The sequence below is a fragment of the Cibotium barometz genome, chromosome 40 (assembly GCF_041138505.1).
Source record: "Cibotium barometz isolate CiBa-2024 chromosome 40, ASM4113850v1, whole genome shotgun sequence".
Taxonomy (NCBI): Eukaryota; Viridiplantae; Streptophyta; class Polypodiopsida; order Cyatheales; family Cibotiaceae; genus Cibotium; species Cibotium barometz.
Window position 1 is genome coordinate 396599 of NC_141085.1, and position 26123 is coordinate 422721.

General features: G+C 46.7%; 1 protein-coding gene across 1 annotated transcript; it reads right to left on the bottom strand.

The window, feature by feature from the left end:
• Positions 1-726: 726 nt before the first annotated feature.
• Positions 727-26123, bottom strand: LOC147615080 (primase-helicase Twinkle, chloroplastic/mitochondrial-like). The gene is made up of 9 exons (XM_086779031.1): positions 25794-26123; positions 25555-25649; positions 15626-15681; positions 15415-15472; positions 15112-15291; positions 1454-1537; positions 1274-1354; positions 1119-1184; positions 727-1026 (listed from the first exon to the last, which is right to left on the bottom strand). Exons 1-9 carry the CDS (start codon positions 26020-26022, stop codon positions 838-840), a joined length of 1038 nt encoding a protein of 345 aa, XP_086635157.1. The 5' UTR covers positions 26023-26123; the 3' UTR covers positions 727-837.

Below are 26123 nucleotides of genomic sequence, written 5' to 3' on the forward strand. Positions count from 1 at the left end.
CACTGCCCTGGTGGGCACTTACCTCGTAGAGGCCAGCCCAGCACTCTTCTCTGAGGATGACGGAGGAGGCCTAGCTCTCGTCCTCCCTGCATCTAAGCGCAACAGTGCCCACAGCCCCCGTCCAACATTGGACCCCAAAGAAGACAGGAACATGCCAGTGCTAGGAGCTCATCTGCAGCTCGACCACTTGGCACATTTTGGCGAGCGCACTGCAATGAGACTAATGCAGGCAAGCCAACACCCCCAGCAGAGACCATTCAAGCTATATGCCCGGCGGGCATGTTTGGAGTGACTAGCAGGGACCCCCTTTGCATGCAGACACAGCGGGCAGCCTTCTTTGGCACCTGGAGCACCAGACCTTTCTTCATCAGGAAGGATGACATGGTCATTTGGCATTACAGCCCCACCCCACCCCACCCCCACACACACAAAAATTCCCCTATGTTGAGAGTGGCCAGCCATGGAGGGAGCCCCTCCCTTCATTTTTTCAGTTTTCTTACCGTCATGGACAGGGTTGTATTACACCAAGGATTTTTTCTTCAACAAAAAATTGGTGGTTTGTGCGGCATGCATGCAACAATTTTGGCACCATACAGACAGTGTCTCTAAATTTTCATTGAACGAACCATCACCAGAGGTTCCTTTTCATGGTAGAAGACAATATCTCGAAATTTGAAAGTTTCTACTTTTGAAGGCAACGGATCACCCCTGCCAAAAGAAAGCTGCACTTGTTGCAAAATCACTAGCAAGTATGTTACATAATGTACACGTATGGCACAAGTATGCTAACAAACATTACAAAGCCATAAAAAGGACCTTAAATATCCAATACTGCTCTTAAAAAGAATCTTTCGTAGAACATGTAGGTGTTAGTATAGCATTGAGTGAGAATGAGGCAGCGAGTAGCACCTGGGCTTCAGTAGGTGGGCTTGTTTCTGAGACTTTGGCTGGTGCACCATCTGGAACACTTACACAATTCAAAAACCCTGCTTCTTCCATTGATAGTTTATCAATTTCTCCTTCAACCTGAAAGTAACACAGACTTCAGGTCCATAAGCTGCACAATGAGCTGATTCTTTAAAAGGACACACAACATGTACTTGCTCGGGGATCCTCACAATGATGATCTCACTTGCAGACACGATGTCATCAAGCCCATACAAAACTTTCAAAGACTGCTTCTCCTGCCAGACGTAAAACACAGCTCAGATGACAACCACCTATTCCTAATTGCTTTGCTAAAACTGAGAGGGAGCATAGGCATGATACGTACCTGCCAGAAATGTTTGCCCAAAGTTCGGTACTTGCAATTGACTATTTTTCCATTCATTCTATATGGGAAAGCTATCACTTGCTGCACGAACAGTATTGCATGTGACCTATCAGAAAGGATATCCCAAGGAGGAGGGTGAACATACAGACCATACACTGTGAACACTAGAATTCTACTTACTCCAAACTGGTTAGATGTTTCCTTTACTCCATTACGAATCAAGGTATTTTTGGTGATCTTTCTGGTTTGAAAATAATAAAGTACCTGCAAAACAAGAGCCAAAATTCTCATTAGAGATCTTGCTTGAGCTTGTTTTGGCTGGTCCCTACAATTAAGGGTGGGCATTTGCACAAATGGATAAAGTTCTGTATTGGGTGTGGAGCATTCATTGATATAGAACCAGAAGACATGAAAAGATGCACCCATCCCTATCTCCAATGCAACCCTATTTTCTGAGTTATAACATTTAGATTGTACTGAGACAGCTTGTTTGCCAAAGAAACAAACATCAAATAGTTTTAAAGCTTTTTCATTCATCTGTATATAAAGTTTGCTTTTGTACATTAGCACTGCCTGTTGTCCAAAAGCTCCATTTGCTTCCAAAGCGGGTCGCATCTCCTCAGGTTTTATCCAAAAGGGCTTCGGCCATATGTACCAAAATCAAGTTATGTGTGGCTCTTGCATCAAAGAGGAAGAGGGCATTCTCGGAGGTTCTCCCAAGCTTTGCATTAAACTCTATGGATTGCCCTAAATCACCAACCACATCCACGATCAACTGCTCTCCAGGCCCCAGCACTACTATACAATCTGTACCTGCACCGGTACCTGCTGTATGGGTTGTAGGGATTGCCACGTCAACAGTAGCAACCTGTATGGAGAACTGTCGAACTGTACAGACAGCAAGTATCATCTGTGCAGAAAGAAAATGCTGTTTTGAAAGTTTATTGTCACCTGAAAATCAGTTAAACAGTTTGTTTTATCACTTTCACTGCTGGAAACCCTGTATTTGATGAGTTACAGGCTGCCCCTGCATTTTTGGTGTTGTACAATCAGCGCCCAAGTGGTTGCTACTGGATCCTTGAAAAGGTGTTTCTTGGAGAGAGCAAGAAAGTTTCTACCATTAGAAGGCATCCAAGTTCCAGTGTGAGACTGGGCATGGCTTGAGCGATCCACACAGCAGTCTGTGTGAGACTGAGCCATGTTTGAGAGATCCACACTGGAGTCTGGACCTTGTGTGAAGCTTTGGAGTTCTCCCCCTTGCTTAGTGACTTGGGGCGGTGGTGATTCTCATCCTTGCGTAGTGGCTTGGATCTGGGATCTTTGTTTGTTTTGTTTTCATTTATGCATATGGAAATTTGGCTATGAGAGCACCCTCAAAGCTTGTAACTGTAAATACTCTTTTTGGGATATAAAATTTCTAAGAGGGGGTCCGCCCGTTCCAGCCTTATTGTGGTGTTGATGGTCTTGAGCTAAGTTGAGTTGAATGTGCTAAATTATCTATTAAGTGTTGTTAACACTAGTGTTTTGGACCAGTGCTGTTTTGGACCAGTGCCATATTCTCTTTTACCTCTTGGACTGTAGGCCCTACCACCATGAGGTCCACAACCTTCTCACATGAACTATACCAAACGGACCTCCCCAAGTTTCTCTAGGAAGAGTCAAGATAAATGGCCATGAGTCCTCGATTGTCTACATCAAAAACAAAATCTCCACATATAAGCATGTGTACATAGTGTGTATGAAATCTCGTCACAGATGAAACAAGAAAAAGCAACAGTAAACTAAAACTGAAAACTGAAAGCTAAGATCTCAGACTCTTAAGATTATAGATCCTACTGTGCCAGGTATAGGGTACAATAAGTGATGGAATATGCAAGGGCTGAATAAAAACAGTCAATCACCCTGTATGCCGAACAAAAGCCCATCCAGGATGTCCATCATGGGAGAGAGAGAAAGAGAGAGATGTGGCTGCTCAAGTGAGGAGAGTGGTTGCATGACTCAATGATTGCTCTTATTCGATGAAATCATCACAAGTACATGCTTTTGTAGACTGGAAGCCTTATCTTTTGACCCTTAGAAATCCCACACAAACACTTGATGAAAGACACATGGCAACCTTATCCTATCCTCCTACTATAAGTGATCACTCCCTAAGAGGGTGTTTGATACCACTGTAAGCCCAACGGAGCATGCAGTGACAGATGCAACCACGTGTATGAGAGATAAAGATAGAGAGAGAAGGGGGAGAGAGAGATGGGAATAGGGGATTTACACAGTACACCACACTGAGCAGAGAACAAGCCCCGCCCCCTCTTCAGGAATTTATTTCAAGAACAATCCACGGGCTTTTCCAAGCCAGGACCAATACAACAGATAAATACAATATCAAACAAAGGTGTCGATGACAAGATCGGGCCGAGGTCGATGTCGAGGCACAAAATAGTTGATGCCGAGCTCACCACCAGGATGACCCACAAGAGGCTTACACCGGGCTAGTACCAAAATCCAAAGAATCCAACTGATGTTCTCAAGTATCCACAAAAAGCTCTTTCTTCCCAATCCAATCTTTTCACTAATAAAGGAGGAGGTGGCGGTTCTTCAAACGGAAGCAACTCCCCTCCCAAAGAAGGCGGCTGAAAGGAGGTGCTAATGGAAGAGTTCAGACAACAGCCAATAGTTTGTGGTGGAGGAGTAAACGGGCAACCAACAGATGACAGAAAATCGAGCAAACAGGAGGTAAAAACCCCGGCTCTGGAGCGGCGGAGGTGCCGGTGGCAGGCGGCGAGAAACTGGCACTGGGTGGCGGCGACGCCGGCGGTAGGCGGCGGAGGCGGTGAATGGCTCAAGCTCCATGGATAGGCAACTTTCCACAACACGTTAGGGTAGGGTTTCCTTAACATCTTTGGCGCCGTTGATGGAGAGTGTCATCTGTTACTTGTCTACGCTATCTTTGATTTGAATCCGACGGGGCCTCCATAGCCCGGTGCCAGGTAACCGGTGTGCCAGGTAAGCTCTTTGGCATGCGGTTTTTTAAATTTTTGTTGTATTTTGATGTTTTGCTTGGTTATTTTTTAAGTTTTTGTTGAGATTCATGTATAGCTTGGTGTTTAGAGTAGGATTACTACTTGTTTGAGTAAAACAACTTGTGGTTAGAGAGCCTAATCAAGAGGGTTTTTGCTAAATCATTTTTCTTAATTTTAAGCTTAATCTCGGACACATGGACAAGATGATGAACACATGGAAACACGGTTCCTAAAGTTGGAATTGGAAAAAGCACTCATCTAGGTCAAAAAGCAAGAAAAAGCAAAAGTCAAACTTTGTTGACCAAAAAGCTGAGGGCACCGTTGGAAAGCTCGTTGAACTGAGTCAAAAAGCTATAAGCCACTTTTTCAAAAGCAGCTCCAGGGCCAAAAAGCAAGGCCCTGAAGTTAAAATCAAGAACTTTGAATATTATTAAAATAAAAGCAAAAGCCAAGTAGTAAAAACAAAAGCAAAGCATGGTACAAGCAAGCCTCCTCTCAAGTAGTGAAAGAACCAAGCACCCTCTTGGTGGAGCATCGAAGAAATCTTGGAGGCTCATAGAAGAAGCACGTGGAGAACTCCTTGGGAAAAGCAAGAACATCATCAACTTTCTTGTGTACTACTCTTTTAGCCCCTTTGCAGCACCAACCACCACTTCTCCACCCCTTGTGAAGAAGCGCCGGCCGCCCAGAGCCGCCTGGCCGACACCGCCGCCACCCAGAGCCAGTTTCTCACCGCCTGCCACCGGCACCTCCGCCGCTCCAAAGCCGGGGTTTTACCTCCTGTTGCTGGATTTTCTATCATCTGTTGGTTGCCCGTTTACTCCACCACCAACTATTGTCTGAACTCTTCCATCAGCACCTCCTTTCAGCCAAATTCTTTGGGAGGGGAGTTGCTTCCGTTTGAAGAACCGCCACCTCCTCCTTTATTAGTGAAAAGATTGGATTGGGAAGAAAGAGCTTTTTGTGGATACTTGAGAACATTAGTTGGATTCTTTGGATTTTGGTACTAGCCCGGTGTAAGCCTCTTGTGGGTCATCCTAGTGGTGAGCTCGGCATCAACTATTTTGTGCCTCGACATCGACCTCGGCCCGATCTCGTCATCGACACCTTTGTTTGATATTGTATTCATCTGTTGTATTGGTCCTAGCTTGGAAAAGCCCGTGGATTGTTCCTGAAATAAATTCCTGAAGAGGGGGTTGTTCCCCGCTCAGTGTGGTGTACTGTGTAAATTCCCTATTCGCATCTCTCTCTCTCTATCTTTATCTCTCATACACATGGTTGCATCTGTCACTGCACACTCGGTTGGGCTTACAGTGTTCACACTTCCTTAGCCCCGAAAACCCAACAAAATCCCCTTCAAAGTGAAGGAGGTGTTTCCCGAACATACCTTCAATAGTCAAAGTGATATAGACTCTAGACTACATCATGTGCTCAATGGAGACACAATGGCAACCAACACCTGAACTCTCATGCCATGCCTGATATAAGAGCATGAGCACCTATGACAGCCTACATCACTATACCAAGCTAGCCTCCCCAATTCTAAACAAAGGTATGAAGGAAATGTTGGAGCATGACCACCTATGACAGCCTACATCAGTATACCAAGCTACCCTCCCCAGTTCTAAACAAAGGTATGAAGGAAACGTTGGAGCCTTTTATAAGAATCAAGGCTTCTTACAAGGAAAACTGACACGTAGCTCTTTATTACAATCGGTTTTGGGGGACTACCCAGGGAGAGAACCCATGACCAACACATTGGCTTTAAAGGGCCCAATCATAATCTTCCTCTACAAGAGAAAGATCTTCCATTGCTGGTGCAATGGTCACCGTGAATGCTCTGTCTTCAATTGTTGTGGATGCCTCTGCTTCATTAAGATCTCTTTCTTCTACCCAGTTGGCATTGCACTTTCTCTTGTTCTTTGGCCAGCTTTTTCAAGCATCAGTCCTCCATGTGTACAATCTTCTTGCAAAAGTTGCACCTAATTGTCTTTCCTTTTCCTTTGTTCTTTACAAACATAGCTCTGTCAACATCAAATGTCTTCTCTGATTACTCTTTGAGACAACGATCCTCATCTATTAGGGTTGTAATCATGTCATCAAAAGATGTCCTTCTATTTACCCTTACGTAGATTAGGATTTCATAATATTTTTTTATATGCTCAATGCTGGACAAGAGGACAGCTTTCTTGTCATCTTCATCACGCTCTACTTTCAAGCTTGAGAATTGTTGAGTGAGTGAACCCAAATTGTTCAAATGTTCAGCAAGGGATTCACTTTCTTTTATTTTTAAGCCAAAGAATTTTTGCTTGAGAAAAACCTTTGAATTATTGATTTTATTACCAAACAGATTTTCAACTTATCCCATACCTCCTTGCATGTCTTGTCCAAATCGACATGATGTATAAGATTGTCTTCAAGGCCAAGACAAATAAGTGCAAGAGCTTTGTCGTTTCTATCCTCCTAGTTTCTGATCTTCTCGTCATCATCTTTTGGCTTCTCTTCTTTGCCATTGCACCATCTCTCATGAGGAGAAGGCGTATCTTCTTCTACCGTGTGGGGAAGTTGCTCTCACTAAATTTTTCAATAGCCATGCTACTTCTAACAGCCTCCATGGAGCCCTAAAATTTTGAACGTTGAAGTATTAAATTAGACAAAAAATCACCTCATTACCCCAGATTGAACTTGGTGTTGCTCTGTTGTAGGCATGTTGAGCAAGAGGGTGTTGATGGCGGTAACGAGCACACCCTTGCACAATCCCACGGGCTATTGCACCAGCAAGATGTTGACTAGTTCTAAGTGCTCTTCTAGATCATTCAGGTACCTGTCACCATTTGGTCCCTTCACCAGCCTTGACCAATGTTTCACAAATTGTGCAGAGCCAAGGTGTGAACCGGGATAAGGCCTTTTGAACAGATTATAATTGATTTCTAATGCACCTTCTGAAAATCTTTTTGAACTTCTGTTTCGGAGGAATTTATTTTAATAAGAAGAGATATTTTTCCATCCAAAAATATCTAAAATCTGAATAACCTCTCTCTAGAACATTTTCTCTCTCTAAGCCAAAATAGATAGAAACAAGATCTTTTATATATCTGAAGAGGGATTTGATTACAGGGGAAGATACTGAGGTTCCCCATATCGCCATATGTCTTTCATACACAGTGTGTGTGGGATTTCTGAGGGTCAAAAGATAAGGCTTCCAGCCTACAAAAGCATGTACTTGTGATTATTTCATCGAATGAGAGCAATCATTGAGTCGTGCCACCACTCTCTCACTTGAGCAGTCACATCTCTCTCTTTCCATGACACTCAGGACATGGACATGTTGTATACAGATTTGTCGCATAGGCCAATTTGGCCTTCCGTAGACGTTAATATATCTTTTCTTTCTTTCTTTTTTCTTTTCTCTCTTTCTTTTTTTTCTTTTTTCATGAAATGGTGTTTTATATTATATGTAAAAAATGTACATCAGCCACATGGCTCACACAGAACCTATGGCCCCAAAAAAACCCCCACAAAAGATCCTCTAAAGGATCATGACCATGCAAACTTGTACACTAATAAGAAAGCCTCCTAGCCAAATAAGCATCCCAGATAAAAGCATCAAAGATGAGCCCCGAGCCGCCGTAGACCATAACGAAATAACATCTGCATCCAGTAGCTGAGCTGAGAGAAGAGAAGAAAACTGCCAAAGGAGCAAACCGCGGATACGTAGAATGTGCCCATGTATTCCAGACAAGGAATCAAAGATGAATCCATTCCGTGTAGTCCAAATATACCAAAGTCCTGTCCATCTAAGGAAATGGAATATCACAAGGTGACTGTCCGAAGTAATGACTTGAGGACAAATCCCAAATATCCACTGATGAGTCATCATTAGGGCAGCCTATAACGGTGGTAGAGGCTAGTGTGCAGCAAGAGAGCCTCCATTAATGAAGAGAGAGGGCTCCAATTTATAGATTTGGGCCTCCCATGAGCTAAAATGGCAAGAGAAGGCTACAATGACAAGTGGAGAGCCACAAAGCATCAACACAAATCTTGCCCAGATACAAACACATCATCTAAAAGCCATCCAAAAAAAACTGTCTCAAAACAGTCCCATAATTAGCTCATAAACAATCCATCAATCAGCACGGAGCCAAAAACAGTCCCGAATTCCGTGCTAAAACAGTCCCAAAAACTGAGCCTCAAATCAGCCCCTTGAAGAGCCCTCAAATCAGCCTCTTCCATATCTGCCCATAAATGAGTCGACTAACCCTGTCAGGCTCTTGGAGAAAAGCAACCAGCCATGTGGCTGCCCTGGAAGAAGTTGAACAGCTCTTTGGGAGTTCCGGAACAAGACGACCAGCTCTATGGGAGCTATGGAAGGAGTCGACCTGCTTAAAACAGTCGAGATTTTGCTGTACGGCCAATGCAAGAGAGAAGAGACACAATTGGCCAACAGAGGAGAGAGAGAAGGCTCCAGAGGGATGCGCATGCCAAGAAGGAGAAGCCCAACCTCTTTTTAATGAAGTCGACTAGCTATATTTGCAACATTTTGCCCAAAAATATCAACTTTATGCTTTTTCTTGGCTTGTACTCCAAGTTTGAGCCCAAAATATCAACTTTATGCCTTTCTTGGCTTGTACTCCAAGTTTTAGCCCAAAATATCAACTTTTTGTGCTTTTTCCAGTTTGTAGCCGAAGTTTTTCCTAGGCTTCTCTTTCTGTCCACATATACATGCCCAAAATAATATAATGTCTAGGCCTTCATTAATGATGTGTGAAAACACTGACTTATAAACATTATAAGTCTCTTTAATGATAAAAATCCATGGTGCTCATGCTGCATAGCCATCTTTTAGGCCAAACTTTGTGAGCAAATGCTCCAGCTTTCTTCTGTGGAAAATCCCGGTTCACACCTTGGCTCTTTAATGATAAAAATCCATGGTGCTCATGCTGCATAGCCTCCTCCTATAGGGGAGTGTTCACATCCTAAGAGGGTGTTCACACCTCCTAAGCCCCGGACGGCGAAAACCCAACATAGATATCCCAACCACCACATCTTGTAGACTTAGCCACCATATAGTGTGCAATCATGATTGTGATACTCCAAAATAACAAACTTATCCATAGCTTCTTCCTCCCAGGTCATTGTTTGCACATGCTCTTGATGCATATCTGCTTCAAACCAATAAATGGGCAGGCCATGCTTAACTACACTAATGGTCAGTTTTTGTCCCAAGTGGAGGATTTTCTTCTTCTTCCTTAAAAAGAAAGAAAGCCTATACTATGATACCGCTATAACTCAAGCACGGGGCTTACACAGTTTGTTTTTTTTTGTTCCCCCAAGAAAAGATCCTTCCATTAGTTACCAAAATGTAGCCAAAATGAGTAAGTACATGATCCAGCCTCAATTACGAGAGACAAGAAAAATAGATGGGGATAGAGAGGTTCTTCCTCGGTGGCTGGCCGCTCTCAAAGGAAGAGGAGGAGGAAGGGGAAGGCCAAGTGACCTTGCTGTCTCTAAACCTGAAGGACTGCTGCTCCCGTTCCGCAAAAAAGCCTCTCGGCATTTCCGCATACGCTCGGAGCCGCCCCGCAACTTCTCCCACTGGCCACGGAGGGTGTGAATGGTGTCTGTCCATATGCTCTGGATGCACTCAACGGGCAGCATGGTAGTGCCCTCTACAGTGAGCACGCCAAATGTGCCATGCTGCAATGCTACTAATGATCTCCCACCTCTAATAGGTGCCTGTGATACTCCTCCCCTTTGGGGTTGCTAAAAAAGAGGCTGTCGTGATCCTGCAGTGGGCGAGGCCCTGTCCTATCTCCTCATATGCAAGGGCTAGTGCTGACTCAGATGCCCAAGCAACCGCCCCCCAAGTAATGGTGCAAGGCAAATGCCTAGTCCATGGTGAGGATCCCTTGCCATACCTGTTGCGCCTTGGGACAATCCCAAAGGCAATGACATTGAGACTCGTGAGGGTGTCCACACCTAGAACAGAGCATCGACCGACCTCCAACTGCCAAGCTCCTGTGAGCTATCTCCCAAAAGAAAAGAGTAATCTTCCATGGCAAGAAACTGTCCCACAGCCGTTTCCAAAAAATTCCGTAGGAAACGGATGGGGATATCCTGGGTCTCTGACAATATACTGCTGTTGTTGGCGTACTATCAACCATTAGCATCTGAATCCAGCCAGGTGCCATTGCCAAGCTCCTATGAGCTATCTGCCAAAAGAAAAGAGTAATCTTCCGTGGTTGGAAGCTGTCCCACAACCATTTCCAAAAATCCCGAAGGAAATGGGTGGGGATGTCCTAGGTCATTGCTGCCCGGATCCCACTGCAGTCTCATCTCAGTGGTCGGCCCTCCCATAACCATAATCTCCATACTGCTCGCTGCCCGACTGCTCTGCTGATGCCCGACCACCCCCTCAGTGCTGGCCGACTGATCTTGATCTGGCTGACTGACCATTGTGCTGGTCGTGAGCAGGCTGCTGTCGGCCTGTTTTGAGCTGGCCGACCAACAACCAGGGGCCATATAAAATGGCCCCTTGCCCTCACACTTCTGTATTCTGTATTCCGGGATTTTATAGGTGTATATAGCAGAGTTACACTAGCTTCTCTCTCTCTTTCATCTGTGTATTGCTCTCTACAGTAGTTGTCTTCATTTCCGTTGTGCATTCTAACAGAGGCGGGTCGAGGATTCGTGTGCGAGCCACCGTGGAGGAATGGAAGACTCGATGTCAAAGGTAAACTTGTCTCTGCCTCGGATCCCAGCGAGGCTCCTCTCCTAGGCCTCGGGTGAAAGCCGTCGGAAAGTGAGCCACTCTCCAAGAGACTGTGCTAGTCCCTCGCTCAAAGCCTCCCAACAGATGTGAGGGCAGGAGCCTAGCATGTGGCTGCTAGGATGTCACATGCGGAAGCTCTCTGGGAGTCTTCTTTCAGCCCCAAACACCATCCTGGAACAACCTGATGCAAAACGCAAGCAAGAGAGACGGAGAGAGAGAGAAAGAAAGAAAGAAAGAAAGAAATAAAGTTGTATTAACGTCTTCAAAAGGCCAAAATGACCTATGAGACCAAAAGGTTACATCATATCCATGAGGTACATCATCCTAGGTACAAAATAGTAATAAAGAAAGATAACAAAAATCTAGAACTTTAAAATCTGATCTAGGTACATGAGCAGAGAGCTCTCATATCACCCTAATACATCCCTCATGGGCCGCTGTGACATGGTGCTCAAGGTGGTAAAACTGGGCTGGTGCGAGGTCGTCTTGCGATGATGGGAGATGATGGCCCGGATCCTCCTGTGGTGGCGTGGACGTGGGCGAGGGCCATGGGGTCTGGGGCGTCGAGCTCTGTATAACTCAGTGGCTCTCTGTCGAGTGTCACGCCTCTCGGCCGAGCTCCTGCACTAGCCTGTGGTCTAGGTATGATGGGTGGATCGGCCTTCAGAGTGCTGGTATGGAAGAAGTCGGTGACAGCTCTCTGTGCTAGTCCTCGAGCAAGTACAGCTAATCTGGATCTCACTAAGCACTCCCTGTGTCTACGGAGCTCTAGACGAAAAAGTCCCACGCATCTCTAATCCGGGAAGTCCATGATCCTGGAAAGTGGTCCGAACCCATCTCGGAAGAGACAGTGGAACCTCCCCTGAATCTCATAGTATACAGGGCATCGACATATTCTCAGCTGGTGGGACGAGGTGCGGATCTGGCCGACCGCACATCTCACCCGAAAGGATAGGTGTATGTCCATGTAGCGTGGACGGATGATGAACCCATCCTCTGTCAGGCATAGGAGGTGATCTTTGTAGAAGGCCATCTTCGTCTCCAGTGGACGACTAGGTGAACTCCATGTCTACTAAGTATCCAGTCTGACAATGTCCTTCCTGATAACCCTGTTCCGCTCTGTGCGGCTGAGAGCAAATGACGGGGCCTCTATGCTGTACTGGAAGGGGGGGAGTGCCTCCATCTGCATACCGTGCATGCCAAACCAAGTGCCTACCTATGCATGCCAGCACTCTATATCTCCCTCAAGTGTCAACTGTCTCGAGGACTCCTGCACATGACATAGGAAGAGGTTCCAACTTCCAAAACACAGGCTGAAGGAGTCTCTCCTCATCGTTGATTGGGGAAGATTGGTGAGAACAGAACGGATGTGGTCCCAGGCTCGGAAAAAGCTAGCCGCATAGCGGTCCTCGAAGGCTGGAGTCAGGCCATAGGTCCTCATCTCTATAAAGATCATCTCGAGCTCGAGGACTAGGGACCACCAAGAACTGGAGTATAGGCAGAGATACAGGCCATGAGAAAGTCCTTGCAGGGCTCACAACCTGGGAGGAGGCCTCTGATGATCAGCCTACCCAGAAGGGCTCTGCTATGCATAAGAGGATCAATGTTGCCCAAGCCGCCTCTGAGGGGAGGCTGAACGATGACTAACCAAGCCACCTTGGCCCCGTGCCAGCTTGCCATCGCTGCTCGCCCAGACGAAGTTGCAGATCAACTTGCCCAATACACACCCTGGAAAAGGCCCAGTAGGAGGTGATGTACCACATGGTAGTGTGAAGGACCTCCTTCGCTACCACTACTCTGTCGGCAAAAGTAGAGGTAGCGTGAAGGACCTTGTTCGCTGCCACTACTCTGTTAGCAAGAGAGAGCCTAGTCGTGCTCCAGTATAGATGCTTCTTCCGAATACTCGGAAGGAGGCTGTTGCTCGGAGGTGATCTCAATCCCAACTTTACAGCCAAGATAATGCACTGGAGCACCCTCGGAGGTTCTCCACCTCTCCAGAGAGGTAGGCCGCTATGTCATCTGCAAACTCAAAATCGAGTAGCTCCACCTCAGACCTGATAGGTAGCCTGAGGCCCTATCGTCAGGTCTCCCAAGGGCTAAAAAACTGCTCATCGCCTCCGCCACAAAAAGGAAGAGGAAGGGCATCAACAAGAAACTCCGGAGAGCCGGAGAGGGACCACCTCAAGCGTTTGCTGCCTGAGGAAAATTCAACATAAAAGGTTGCAGTATACACATGAATATTTGTCCTGGAGCTGGCAGCAGGTTGGGCAGTCCATGAAGGCAATTCAGCCCTATAAAAGGGCACACTGGCTCAATGATAGGCATTCAATCCCTCCTTGGGATTGGATCTTAGATTTAGGACTAGATTAGGGTTTCTACCTTTTCATGAAGGCAGCCTATGGCTGTTAAGATTGTACATCCTTTCTGTACCATATGAATATACTGAATACTCAGCTATCTCTCTCTCCTGTATGTGTTTTGCATCAGCATGTTCCAAGCTGGTGTTTAGGACTGAAAAAAGACTCCCAGAGCTTCCGCATGTAACATCTTCCCCATGTGACCCCTCCTTTTTTTGTTGCCTAGCAGGTTTTTAGCTTTTGGACTGCTTCATTTCGGCAGGTGTTGGCTTCCTTTGGTCCTCACCCCTTTAGGAAGGCTCCATGGTAGTTTTGTATAAGTATGTAAACTAGGCCTTAAATAAAGCGGTTCTTGTGTGTGAACAACCGATAGTATGAGTAGCTATTGTGCCATGCTTTCCAGCACTCGCCCCTCTTCCCGTTGTATGAGGGTTTGAGGGGTGGGTCTTTCTCCAAGAACAAAGGATATATGGCTGTATTCGAGTACTTGATAATGGTCTGTATTCTCTATCCAGTTTGCTCATGCAAAACTTCGTGAAAGAGCTACCCAGATGGCTACTAGAAACAGATCTTTTTTGCATAACTCCGGCTCTCTCAGCCTGCACACGTGTGTACGAAGAAGTACTTGACATACTGAGCATTTGGAATATCTTGTAAAGTAAAAGGACGGGTCTGAGAAAAGCTCAACTTGGGAGAAGGTAAACGATTTAAAGAAGAGATTCTGTTATGATGATTCGGAGGACGTAGATGTTTCTTAGACAGAGGAAGTGTTACATGTCTTGTATTGACGGGATTCCCCTACAGGTTCATATTAGGAAGTCTAGAGGGCTTAGGGTCCTTAGTGTGGGGTTAAAGGCAAAGTGCCTGAGGGGTTATCCCAATGAATGGGTTAGGCCTTAGGAATGGGTCAACTACCCACACATGAAGAACCCAGCTAGGGGGGGCATTTTGGAATATCTTGTAAAGTGAAAAGACAGGCTTGAGGAAAGCTCAACTTGGGAGAAGGTAAGCAATTTAAAGAAGAGATTCTCTAATGATGTTTCCGAGGATGTAGACGTTTCTTAGACAGAGGAAGTTCTACATGTCTTGTATTGACGGGATTCCCCTACAGCTTCATATTAGGAAGTCTAGAGGGCTTAGGGTCCTTAGTGTGGGATTAAAGGCAAAGTCCCCTAGGACTTTCAGGGTTATCCCAATGAATGGGTTAGGCCTTAGGAATTGAGGAACCCTCGTATGGGTCAACTACTCACACGTGAAGGATCAAGCTAGGGGGGCACTTGTGGACCTGGTTGAGTGCCATGTGTACAACCTTCTGAATTGCCACCTTGCTGAGTCGAGAAGATGTAGACGAGCAGGGGAAGGAGGTGAAGAAAATGAGAGAATACACAGTGAAGTAACCAGGTCTGGCTGGGAGCATGGCTGGGTGGAATACAAAAGAAGCCCTCTCATTGCAACTCATTGGACGAGAACAAGCGGGAGGATAGGTGAGAAAGCAGGCAGGGAAAAAGCAAGTTGAGGGGCAGAGTAGCGCACCATGGCTGTGTATAGTATGAAAAGGATGCACCTGAGAAACCTGTCTCCAAGCCTCTTTAAAACATAAAATCAATCAAAAGAGAATGTAGTGCCAACTAGGCAAGCCAAACATTTGTCAACTAACACATCTCACCCACCCTTGTTGGAACTCACATCTTCACGAAGATCATTTAGTTTGCATGTAACTTCAGCAGAACCTGCATTTTCTGGAATACCCTGAACAGACGTACTTGATTTGTCACCGCCATTTTCTGGAATAACCTGAACAGATGTACTTGTCTCCTCACCCGCATTTTCTGGGAGACCCTGAACAGACGAAATTGTCTTGTCACCCTGCAAAAACATAAGCAGACAAAAGTTGGAAGCAGCATCAGATTTCTTTGGCAGAACATCTTCAAAATGAAAGGCATATCACCAGGGCTCAGAAGCACAGAGAAACTTTTTGATTTGGCATACCCCTATACGGCCACTGTATAAACAGCTGCTTCGGAGGCAATTCCACATTGCAAATCCCCTGTCAAAGGGAATGATCTTAACCTTCCTCGTCATTGCAGAAGTCACATAAAATTAACAAAACAAGCATGACTGGGAACCAATCAAACCATGCAAAATATTGTAATACATGCTAGTATAGTTTCAAAAATTTCACTCACAACTGATGACTTACCCATCAGGCGAAATGTTCACTGCAAGGGTTCTCTCTCCTTTGATACCACCTTCACACTACAATTGCCATAACAAGGAAAATCAGCTGGAAAAAGAAGCAACTTCAGCCCATGTTCCCTTGTTAGAACAATCCACCTCAAACTAGATCACATATTCAGCTTTCAGCACATGATTTTGTGTTTGAATGCAAATCACCTCCCCAAATATGCGGCTATAAGGCTATGGATGAGTGTAATGGTACAAGAGTTACAATGTGACAAGCAGAAGCTCTAGGAGTCTTCTTTCAGCCCTATGCATTGCATAAGAACTCTTGATGCAAGAACAATCAACATAAAGAAAGAAAGAAAGAAATAAAGATGTATTAACGTCTACTAGAGGCCGAACTCGACCTATGAGACAAATCAATGTACAACTGTCAATGTCTTCTGGATGTCCAGAAAAAAAAAGGACAAAATGAACATGAAATAAACTATGAAAGTACTGAGCGAGTTGGGGGGGTGTGATGGATGGAGCACTACTGCTAGAGGCTCAGTATGCAACCTATAAACATAGAGAGAGAGAGAGAGAAATGAAATGAAATGAAATGTTATATTAACGTCTTCAAAAGGCCATAATGACCTACGAGACCAAAAGTTACATCATGGTGGATCTGATACAATGTCTGGATAAAAAAACCCAGAAAATGAAAAATAAAGATGATACTACTGGCACCTAGAAAATGAAACTGGAAATGGAAGGTAAACAGAAACCCTTATAGGGTGTGAATATAGTGAGGGGGGGGGGTATGCTATGGAGGTGAGTGGAATATAGTGAGGGGATATAATATCATGTGGGACGGAGGGGTACACTATGGAGGTGCCTCCATCTCATAATATGTGCCGCATCGGACGCTGGCGGATCTCCTCAATAGAGAGAGAGAGAGAGAGAGAGAGAGAGATGGCTATGTATTCAGTATATTCATAGATGTACAAAAAGGTACAAGATGCTGGCTGCCTTTAGCAACCCAAAAACCTAATCTAGACCTCAAGGGTCCTATTCTAGACCTGCCTCCAAGTGGGAGTGATGTATCCAACAATGATATCTAGCATTGCCTTTTATAGGCCTTTCGGCTGCCAGTCCAACTTGACTGTTGTCGGCCAGCTTCTTCAAGGATTAGCCTTGGATTAGGCATGTCCATGTGCATGCACATGACATCCCCTTCTGCTAAACTTGATGACACGATTCCAATTTCTGACCCTAGATGACTATCATAATCCCCTGTCTCCACACATGGTCTCCCATACTTGTCATCCTTCCCTTCTTGGCAACCTTTTTACTGAAAACCTTGCCTTAGGTCTCTGAATCCACTCCAAATCTAGAGAGAGAGAGAGAGAGAGAGAAATGAAATGAAATGAAATGTTATATTAACGTCTTCAAAAGGCCATAATGACCTATGAGACCAAAAAGTTACATCATGGTGGATTTGATACAATGTCTGGATAAAAAACCCTGAAAATGAAAAATAAAGATGATACTACTGGCACCTAGAAAATGAAACTGGAACTGGAAGGTAAACAGAAACCCTTATAGGGTGTGAATATAGTGAGGGGGGGGGGGGGGGGGTATGCTATGGAGGTGAGTGGAGTACAATGAGGGGATACAATATCATGTGGGACGGGGGGGTACACTATGGAGGTGCCTCCATCTCATAATATGTGCCGCATCGGACGCTGGCGGATCTCCTCAATATCCTCTGTGGTCAGCACCCTGACTGGGTGTCCCGCATGTCTCGCAAGAATAATCTGAATCCGCCGCTGCAACCTCCGTCTATGCTAGGATGCCCTCCTCCGTAGTCGTGGGCGTCTGGACCACCCAAGCTCAATCGCACAATCAATCAGTGTCCCGCTGGTGTGGGCGGTATCCATGTCCTGCTGCTGCTGTGGTCCATCTGGCGCAGTGATGGCTGGACTAAAGAAGTCTGTAATGTGCCTCTGAGTCTGGCTCTATGTGCGCCTAAGCAAGCTATCTCTATATCTCCGCAGCTCAAGCAAGAACAATCCCAAACACCTCTGGTCCTGGTACCCTATGACTCTGGAAAGTGGTCCAAAACCCTCTCTGAATAAACAGTGGAAACGACCACGTATCTCATAGTATGCAATACAATGGCATATATAATGCAGCTCTGTTTCTGGCTCCCCATGGCATACTCGACATATCCTGGCCTCAGCTAGTATATACCTCTATATCGGCCAATCTCAATCTCAAGCTGGTGTGAGGATGTGCGAATCTGACCAATAGCACATCGTACTGCATAAGACAAGTGTACATCCATGTAACTGGGTCTGATCACAAAACCATCTGCTGTGAGCTGAAGAAAATGCTCTCTGTAGAAACTTGAAAGCCATCTTCGTGCCCAGCTCCTCAGTCGGCTGTATCCATGTCCTCCTAATGTCCAGCTGAACTAAATCCTGACGGATGAGTCTGGTAATCTCTATCCATGTGAGAGTGAGAGAGGGTGTCTCCAGAGAATACCGGAAGGGAGGCAATCTGTCCATGCTAAAACCATGTGCCTAGAACCAAGATGTCATCTGTCCATACCAACAAGCCGTGTCTCCCTGTAAAGCTAACTGTCGGGAGGACTCAAGGGCGAGGCGTGCATATCTGTCTCGGGGGAGATCCCACAAGCCATGTATGTAGGAGACTCATCTCGTAAGAGCCTCAATCACCAGAGGGGCAGCCGCCAGCTCTACTCGAATAATCTCATGAGGTACCAAGGCCTTGGCTCTAATAATCCTAGCAATCATAGATACCAAAGGCCTCTCCATACCTCTCCACCCGCCTACGCTGTGATGGCCCACTGAAGGTCCCCATATCTGCACTCCATAAAGCATAGCTAATGTCACTAGAGTGTCAAAAAGCCAAAGTTTCATTCGGGGTTCCTGAAACTGAACCTGCAAACACATCCTGTCCAAACCACCCAGGGCTGCATGTGCTCTAGTCAATCGAGTCTCTGCTGCTCTCCTCATCGAAAACACTGGTCCACTGAATACTACCCCAAGATATGTATATGCATCTGTATACTCCACAATCTCCTGCCCATACGTAAATGTGGGAGCTGATCGCCTAACCCACTGTGGCGTGGTGTTAAACACCATAACCTTGGTTTTGCCAAGGTTGACAGACAATCCACTATCATGTGCAAACTCATGTAAAGCATCCAGATGACGCTGCATACCCTCAGGGGAGTCAGAGATCAACACAATATCATCAGCATATAACAATAGTGGGATCCATGTACCTGCTAGCTGGGCTCCTCTGTCCCCCAATCTCTCAATGTAGTCAGAAGCCTCATCCACATACATACCAAACAATGAAGGAGATAACGGGCAACCTTGCTTCACTCCTATAGTGGAGTGAACCAAAGTAGAGACCCCCTCTGGGGTGCGTACCTGTCCTGCAACTGATCTATATAAAGCCATAATCCCCCATATGAGCTCTGTGGGTACCCCCATCTCCTGTAATCGCCTCATCAATCTGGCTCTGGGCACTGTATCAAATGCTTTGTGGAAGTCCACAAAGCTACAATAAATCCGTCGCCCATGCAACCTGCCCTCCTCAATAATGGCCCGCAGAGTCAAGATGTGGTCAAGAGTAGAGAAACCTCTCCTGAACCCTGCTTGTCCCTCTGCTCGAATGCCCTCTCCCTCTGCCCATCTACTCAACTGCTGCTCAAGAATGGATGCATACAATCGTGCTAGTGTGTGACCAATCATAATAGTGCGATAATTCCCTGGCTCCATAGGGTCCCCTGACTTGAAGATAGGCACAATGGTGGACCTACTCCAAGTCTCGGGTAAGCCTTCACACATATCACGATTGAACATCACTGCTAGAAGCTCTGCCAGCATGTCTCTCGCATGAATAAAGTGCTCAGCGACCAATCCATCATGATCATATGCTCTCCCAGTCTTCATCCTATCAATGGCCTTCCTTACCATCTCTGCGGTAAAGAAAGTACATGTCTGTGGGCATGGTGCTGGCGGGTCAGGAAAAGGTGTTTGTCCAGGAACTGTATATAGAGATGCTGCATAACTACCCCAGACCTCTGTAGAAGTGATCGCCAAAGCAGGGGAGGACTCATGAAACAAACGCCAAGCCTCCCTCGAATCCTGGCTCAAGAACAGCTGGTATAATTCCTGCTCTAACTGAGCAAGAAAGGCCCGCTTCTTCCTTCGCACAAGGCGCCGGAAGGCAATACGTGACTGTCGGTGAGTAGTGACTCCCAAAGCAACCTCCCGCTGCAGTCGGACTCTTGTCTCTCTGCACTCCTCATCATACCAGCTGTTCTGGGGCATACACCTAGAACGCTGTCTCTGTCCAAGCTGAGTATGTGGATATGCCTCTCTCGCTGCATCCTGTAAAGTCTCTGTCAGTATATGGGTCAGCTCCTCCAAAGGTCTCCCTGGCTCCTCTATGTACAGACGTCTATAAATCCCATCTCTGTAGACAGCATCAGTCTCTGAAGTAAAAGTATATCGAGTGTGATCTGCCCCTCGTGTCCTCTGAGGTAAAGTGAAAAGAGATGGTCAATGTCAACAATGCATGATCCACTACTACCCCAATGGGCCGAGATCCAACTGTGAAGTCCTCAATGCATGAAACAAAGCTCGGCATAGCCATAACATAATCCACTGTGCTAGCACCATGTCTATGTGGAAAGCAAGTAAATCCAGCTGCTAACGGAAACCTCTGCAAGCCATTAAGTATGGCCAACCCATGTGCAGTCCCCATATCTACCAAATATCTCCCATACTCTGTGCACTCCACATCCTGTGAGCATCTGTCTAATCCCATATCCAGAGTGTCCAGCTCTCTCAGCATCTCCTCTGAGGTATCATAAAAGGCTGTCTGGCGGTTGCCCGTCCGGGCATTAAAGTCCCCTAACAGGATGATGTCTCCATCCCTAGAGAACTCCCATATGTCATCATCTAGCACAGAGAGAGGAGACTGCTCTAGGTGCTGCATATGTCGATGTACTAGGAGCAAAATAGCATATGGCAATATACAGGAATCTGTCTGTGTCGGCCTTCAGTCTCACCCACATATATCTAGCCTGATCATCTCTCCGAACGATGTGTAGAAGCGGTTGCAGCTCCTCCCTGAAAAGAACTGCCACCCCCCCTATCCTCTACTACTGTGTACCGATCTCGTCCCTACTCTGCAAGCTGTCTCCCATCTATATCCTGTCACCTGTGGCATCATCTGACCAGGGGCCTAGTGAGTCTCCGAGTAGAAGACTATATCTCTATCTCTAAAGCTGTCCTCAAAGGCACCTACATCAAGTCTGAGGGGATCCATTGCACTTCTAGGCTGCCAACTTTAATTTGGTCCCATAGGTCTCGCACCGTCATGTAGAGCGTCGCTCCACGATGACCACCCTCCCTTCTCTATAAAATGCTATCTTTCCCTTTTCTCTTGCCGCCCTAATCTCTGGCATGACTTCCTTCATATGTGCAAGCTGTGAAAGAGTAAGATCGTCACCAAGAAAAATGCCTGTATTCTTTAAAGTGGGTCGCCTCTTCAAGAACTCCTTCTTCGCCTCAATAGAGGGGAGAGCTCTTTCCTTTGATGTTTCCCCGTTGCCTCCGCTTTTTTTGCCCACTCTCCAAGCTTTTACAAGTGCCGGACTGTCAATCCCCATCAACACCAAGCTCTTTCACCTCCTCTTCAACTTTATCCCCGTCTTTAAGGCCGGTAATCCTCACATGCAAAGCACGTGTACGTCTTCGTTGTTCCTCTTCCAAAGTCATGTTAATGATTGTAGGTGTAGGGGTTGTTATCTCCTTACCTTTACCCTTCTTGGCGACCTCTATCCACTTCTCCGCTTCATCCATCTTCCTTTGAGTCTTGGTGATGACTTCCACCCATGAGGAAGTCTTTGCTTCGTGTTGCTTCTCTTCTTCCTTAATTGCCCGTACTTGTTCCTTGATAACCTTGAGCTCTTCTATCATGGATGGCTGAATTTCACCTTCTGCAAGTCCACCATTTGCCTTAGCCTCTGCAAGCTCCCTCTGAAGAGCTGAAATTACGCCTTTGAGCGTGTTGACTTCCCCGTGAAGGTCTTTGACTTCTGCTATGAGGTCCTCCTCCTCTTTCCACCGCTTACCCTCATTGAATACCATTTGGAGAAAGTTGGCTTTCTCCTTCCACCATCCCTCCATCTCCGCCTTCCATTCCTTCATCTCCTTTTCCACATTTGTTATCCTCTTGTTTGTGACCATAAAGGTCGCCTTCGTCGGGTTGCGCAAGGGGGAAGCCATGGAAGAAGCGAGAGAGAGAGAGAGAGAGAGAGAGAGATTGCAGATCTGAAATTCAGAAAGTGCAGCCAAACCCTAAAACGTAGATCTGCGGCAGTGTAAATAAAATTATAAGTGGGGGAGAGAGAGAGAGAGAAAGAGAGTTATGTTGCTGCCTTGGGGGCCTGAGCAAGGGTGGGTGGGGAAAGGGGAGTGACACAGGATCGAAGAGAGAGAAATGCAGGCAGCAAAGAGAGAGAGAGAGAGAGACGGGAGGGAGATAGAAAGAGATGGAGGGGGCAAAAGGCGGGGTGCAGGCAGGCAAGAGGGCGCACAGGCGGGGAGGAGGGGAGGAAGAGATGTGCAGGAGAGAGAAACGGGGGGGAGGGCAGAGAGAGAGCAAAGGGCAGGCAACGTGGGGGGGGGCAGGCAGGCAGCGGGAGGGAGAGCGAAGGGCAGGCAACGGGAGGGAGCGCGAAGGGCAGGCAACGTGAGGGGGGGGCGAAGGCAGGCAGCGGGAGGGAGAGCGAAGGGCAGGCAGCGGGAGGGGGGCGGCGAAGGCAGGCAGGCGGGCAGCGGGAGGGGGGGCGCAGCGGGAGAGGGGGGGCGCAGGTGGGCAGCGAAGGCCATGCAGCGGGAGAGAGAGAGAGATTAAGCGTCTACTAAAGATCCAATGGGCCTATGAGACCAAAGCGATACAATAATGTCCATGGCATATCTCATCATGGAATGGAAAATAGAATAGAAACAAAACATAAACATATCTATCTCACTAGGGTGATACAAAACTGTCCATGGAAACTCATGATGGAATACTAGGAACATAGAAACATGACAGTAGCATCAACTCCCAGTAGATGTTATACAACTCTCCAAAATATCAAGCATGGGGCTAATGAGTATGGCCGAGAAGTCTCCCTCAGCTATGTCACGTGGAAAGGTATCTCAATGGCATGTACACACAAGCACAAGTCCCAGCAGAAAGCCAAGTCCACAGTATCACATGAGTGGCATCAATCCCCGATAACTGCCATGGACGCCAATCCAATGTACATACATAATGAGAAAGCGCAGGTGGACCAATTGGGTGGCCAAATGGTGACAATGGATCCATGGTTGTTGACCCCCCCTAGTGCGGGCCATTGCCACGGATTTCCCTTCTCACGGGTGCCCCGTATCCTCTCAGATGGTGGATGCGCATAAGTGGGTTTGGTGGCATATGAGAGAGGTGGTCACTGGTCCCCCTCGCTTGCCAGAATTTCCTATTGACACCCTTTACTTTAGAGGAGCTAGCAAAGGCTGTGCAAGCACTCGCCATGGGCAAATGCCCTGGAGAGAATGGGCTTCCTATTTCCTTATTTCTTCGTCGTTGGAATCTCATGGAAGGCCTTCAATGAGATTATGACCACGGGCTCCATGCTAGAGAAACTGTCAGAGGGATTGATTCATTTAATTCCCAAGGAGGGTGGTGTCACGACCCTATGTTTTTCTCTGGACAGTATGCAGGTGTGCACGGGGACATGGTGGACAGTGTGAACGACATCAGATTGGAGTTAAAAAGGAAACCCATGTGTGGACAACCCCAAGTGTGAAGGGGGCAAAGAGATTTTAACTCAAAAGGTTTTGAAAACCTTTAGAGACATTAGAATACTTTTTATGAAATTAAACGTGGCCCATATGCTATTATTGGGGCCACGTGTGTGCTTTTTCTAAGAAGGAGCTGGCGGGCTGTTTTGGAGGCGCCTCTCTATTGGTACACAAGCGCTTGTGCTTTTTCTCTCTCTCACTTGGAGAAGGGCGAGCAGATGGCATGGCAGCTAGGCGTCTTTTGATTAGTGAAAAAGCAGAGCGCTGGACTGCAGAAAACAGAGCACCTCTTGAGCATTTTGGACAACATCTTCACCTTTTGGGAGGCGATCGCTTTGGCCAGGTTGAGGCAACAAGATTTGATAGTTCTCCTTGATGTTGAGAAAGCCTATAACAGGGTGGACTGGGGCTCTCTCAAGGGGACAATTGTGGTGGGGAACCAAGTTCTCGCCACTGTGGTACATCACCTCTTGTTGGGCCTTTTCCCAAGCTTGCATTGGTCAGGTTCAACCGTTGATCAGCAACTTTCTTTGGGCTGGGAGCGATGGGAGGCCTGCGCGGGTCAAGGTGGCTGAGAGGGTGATCATTCCAGCCTCAACCTAGGGGGGGCCTAGGCTTCATCTGTCAGAGTTGGGAAGTGGAAGCATGAATAAGATGACAAGGTAGAGAGAGAGATGGCGAACAATGTCAACAATGTTTTAAGCAAGAGGTTACAGCGGCATAGAATAGCCAATAGACGAGTGCGATCTGTATGTGTGTGTTACAAAATGAGTGAGGCTGCCTATAAATAGGCTTAGTGCACGACTTATCTAGATGAGAACGACTATCTAGTATCCAACACAACCTCCTAAAATAGACTACCCAACTATCAAGTAAACCCTAGTTCCCACCACATATGAGATGCACTATTCTAACACCCCCCTCTACAACTCATTATTGCTTGAAGAAAACTTGTTGGAGAAGATGCAACCATGGACACCCCAATACCGGCCGGATACTGAATACACCTGGGGAAATGCACCTGCCAACCTGTCTCCTCAAATAACAATGCGCTCACAAGCACCAAAGGAAACTAGTCGCTCCTAGTTTCTACACAACTGTGGAAGGATGGTGGGGGCCTTGCCTGGCAGATCTCTCATCTCTGCATCTCTGCAGTTCCAATTCCAGATCCCTCTTTTGATCATTGGACTCCCAATTCCTGCCAAAGATGAGAGATTGCAGTAGTATTGTTGCGTGGCATATTTGGAGAGCTTGTTGTGGCCAGGCCATCAAGGGCACCCTCAACCCACCAGTGGAGTTCATCCGGAGCATCTAGCTCGATATCACTCATATTCTCCTTCACAATGGCTCCAATCACATGCAGAAGTACCGCGAGGCCTTCCTATGGATTTGGCGTCCCGGCATTATAGACCACCCCCCACCCCCGCACCCCCCCAGGGCCAACCAAGGGAGAAGAGCACGCCTTTCCCTTTTTTCTCAGCTTCTTGATAACCACTCCCCTCTATGGAGCTGAGTTGGTACTTCGCCTGCATGGCTGTTTTGTTTGGTAACTATTAGAAGGATCTCTTTCAGAGGGCTGGGGGGGAGGGAGGAAGGGGGGAAAAAAGGGTATGGTAGGATGAGGGCTTCTGGTGGAGCCATTGGAGGCTCGTTCCTAGCTAGAGACAGAAATTGGAAAAGGTGTCCCATCTTCTTTTTATAGGCCCAAGATGATGTTCAGCTGAGATGGAGTTCACATCATGTCCTTCAAGGTCCTCCCAGGGAAGGGCTGCCTTAAGTGCCCATGCCGTTGCCTCCTATCATCTTCTCCTACTGCAAGCCTTCTGGCACCTGTATTCAGTTGTGTCCTGGCTTCGCCTAGTGTTTCGTTCATGAAGAAGAGCTGAAAACACTAAGTCCCAATTTAAAACTATCCTTCACCATATGCAGATGATAAATAGGGAAACACGAGTGTGATTGATCAGGTCTAAATCCGTCTCACTCATTGAGACCTGGATGATTCTTAATAAACAAAGAAGTACGATACGACTACAATTAATTCTGGAGAGCGCCATCCACCAGGTCTAACCTTGGGGCAAAGAACTCTTCGATAACCGCCCTTGTCATACGAAGGGAGGGAGATGTTAAAAGTTTCGAGCTGGTGTTTTACAGCAGCCTCGTTACCTGTGGAGCCAGAAAATGAACCCAGATTAAAAAAGGGCATCCTTTCAATCGTCTCTCTCTCTCTCTCTCTCTCTCTCTCTCTCTCTCTCTCTCTCTCGCACGCACGCGCGCGCGTACGCACACAAACATACACAAAACCCAAACCTAGAGTTCCCAAGCTTTGTGCTGTGCTGTAGTGTCTTCTGCTGCTGCTAAGTCGCGAGCCCACGTGGCTGCTACTGTGATATCGCAAGTACGCGCGTGAAATAGAATGCCGGGACGGTCGGAAAATGGCTTGTCTCATGGCAGCTTGCGCAGCCATGCCAGCCTCGCTCGAGGTCTTCCCAAGGTTTTCACATCCTGAGGTTTTTCCCAGGTTTTCAAATATATACATCTCTTATAAGAGTGTTGAATTAAATAAGAAAGGCCTCCTCCATCATTGTTAGATTAGAGAGAGAAAGGGTAAGGGGGATCTTGGAAATTGTAGAGGGGAAG